Source organism: Penaeus monodon, chromosome 14, assembly GCF_015228065.2.
Source record: "Penaeus monodon isolate SGIC_2016 chromosome 14, NSTDA_Pmon_1, whole genome shotgun sequence".
In the NCBI taxonomy this organism is placed as follows: Eukaryota; Metazoa; Arthropoda; class Malacostraca; order Decapoda; family Penaeidae; genus Penaeus; species Penaeus monodon.
This window is the reverse complement of record NC_051399.1, coordinates 24,123,127-24,125,626: the sequence shown is the minus strand read 5'-3', so window position 1 is coordinate 24,125,626 and position 2,500 is coordinate 24,123,127. Positions and strand designations below refer to the sequence as shown.

At 35.3% G+C, this 2,500-nt stretch overlaps 1 protein-coding gene across 1 annotated transcript in view; it reads left to right on the top strand.

Annotated features, from left to right (window-relative positions):
- LOC119581001 (transient receptor potential channel pyrexia-like) overlaps positions 1-2,500 on the top strand; it is a 4,628-nt gene that overhangs the window by 1,325 nt on the left and 803 nt on the right. The window contains 4 exon segments of the mRNA XM_037929261.1: positions 1-47; positions 142-340; positions 1,139-1,221; positions 2,279-2,500. The exon segment at positions 1-47 is cut by the window's left edge and continues 1,170 nt beyond it; the exon segment at positions 2,279-2,500 is cut by the window's right edge and continues 10 nt beyond it. Of these exon segments, the coding sequence (XP_037785189.1) occupies positions 1-47; positions 142-340; positions 1,139-1,221; positions 2,279-2,500 (551 nt within the window).

Sequence of the window (2,500 nt, the reverse complement as noted above, 5' to 3'; positions counted from 1 at the left end):
TGTCCCACAGCCCAGATCTAGGCATTTATGTCCAGTTGTTTAAGGTGGTACGTTGAGCCTCATTTATTATCTATGATGCTGATATTTTTCCTGATTCTATCTCTCTCAAATCTCATCCATTCCATCCCCCCTTCAACCCAGGTTGTACTTAGGATGGCCAAGTTTTCGGTCGTCTACCTGCCCGTCTTCATAGGCTTCGCCCTCTGCTTCCGCGTGACCTTCGACAAGAGCGGAAATATCTTCCAAACGCCCTTGTCCTCCGGCATCAAGGCCCTGGCCATGATGTCAGGCGAGCTCGACTACAATAAAGTCCTAGGTCAACATGAGCCCATTCTTCCTGGTGAGGTTGTGTGTGTTCTTATCTTACTGTCTCTGTCTGTGTTTCTTCATCATTGGTTTGTCTCAGCACACCCTGTATGCAAAGTATTGCGCACACACACACACACATGCGTACATGTATACTTGTACATGTCTGCACGTATGCGTGTGTATTTGCAAATTTTATCCCTACATCAATGCATCGTATCCCAAATTCACCCTTCGCAATCCCATAATCCGCACACAGTCATTCTTCGGTGCAGCTAATAATTATTACTCCCCTTAGGATAATGAGAGATTAGAGATTAAAACTTTCAAGATTTCCCTTAATATTCAGCTTCAGTTCTGAATCATCCGAGATGCCCGTGGTATCTGCCTATCTTGAATCGCTTACACAGAATCTTTGCCACTTGCAAAGAGAGAAAAAGAGAGAGCGAAGGGGGTGGGGGGTAATCATATACACAAAGGAATAAATATCTCACTTTTTCTCATATTGGTCCTTTACGAAATCGCAGAATTGATGGGAGATTTAAAACCCAATCAAATGATATTACCGAGAGATCCTACACACACACACAAATATTGAACCAAAACAAATATCTTGTTTGGAAGGAAAACTGGGCGATTTATACGAGTTTCCCTGAAAATATAGATTGATCGCGACAGAAAATGTGAAAGGATTGGGCATTTAACCATCTGTTTATTCTTTATTAACTAGCAGACAGTGCGTTGTACAGTGCAATTGTCTGTGAGTTTGCGGTTGCAGAGATTGAGTAAAATAAAACTTTAGAGTTAATTTTATTTCAATTTTCCGAAACAGGAACGAGGGAAATCGTTTTCTGCTTCTACGTGCTGTTGATAGCAATATCCACAGTCAATCTCTTGGTGGGCCTTGCTGTAAGGGTGAGTTGCATAAGGATTTGAAAGTTTTTACAGTCTTAAAACGAACTGTAAATTATTTCTTGCGTATTTAGAATATATATAAATAAATAAATAAGTAAAAAAAAAAAAAAAAAAAAAAAAAAAAATATATATATATATATATATATATATATATATATATATATATATATATATATATATATATATATATATGTACATATACATATATATTTTTTTCTTTATAAATATATATATATGAAATTATGCAAAAACAAACAACACAACAAATACAACTAATCAACAAATATATATATATATATATACATATTTTTTATATTGTGTGTGTGTGTGTGTGTTGTGTGTGTGTGTGTGTGTGTGTGTGTGTGTGTGTGTGTGTGTGTGTGTGTGTGTGTGTGTGTGTGTGTGTGTGTGTGTGATTATATATATATATATGTATGTATGTATATATATACATAATATCATATAATACATATATAATTGATATATATTATATATATTATAATATATATATATATATATATATATATATATATATATATATATATATATAGAGTAGATGATAGAGTATTTTGTGTGGTGTGGGTGTGTGGTGTGTAGTGTGTGTGTGTGTGTGAGTGTGTGTGTGTGGTATCTATGTATTGTGTATAGATACAATACATTACATACATACATATATATATATATATATATATATATATATATATATATATATATATATATATATAAGTAGAGAGAGAGGAGAGAGAGAGAGTGATAGATAGATAGAATAATACAGTTATGTTTGTGCATATACATATATATATATATATATATATATATATATATATATATATATATATATATATATATACATATATGTATATATATACACACACACACACACACACCACACACACACACACACACACACACACACACACACACACACCACACACACCACACCACACACACACACACACATATATATATATATATATATATATATATATATATATATATATATATATATATATATATATATGTTTTCTCTCTGATTTTATATTTTCCTCGCATCCAGGACATCCAGCTGTTGATGAAGAAGGCGGGAGTGAATCGCCTGGCGCTGACTGTGCTCTTGGAGATCCAGGTCGACGAGTTCTTCAATTCGCGTCTCGCCTCCTGCTTCTTCCGGCCGCTGAAGGAGATGACGTCACTCCTCCCGAGCCTGGCCGCCAAGCCGCTGACCGTCGGGCGCGGCAGCTTCCGGCCCCGCAGCATGATCGCCAGCTTCGAGACGGAG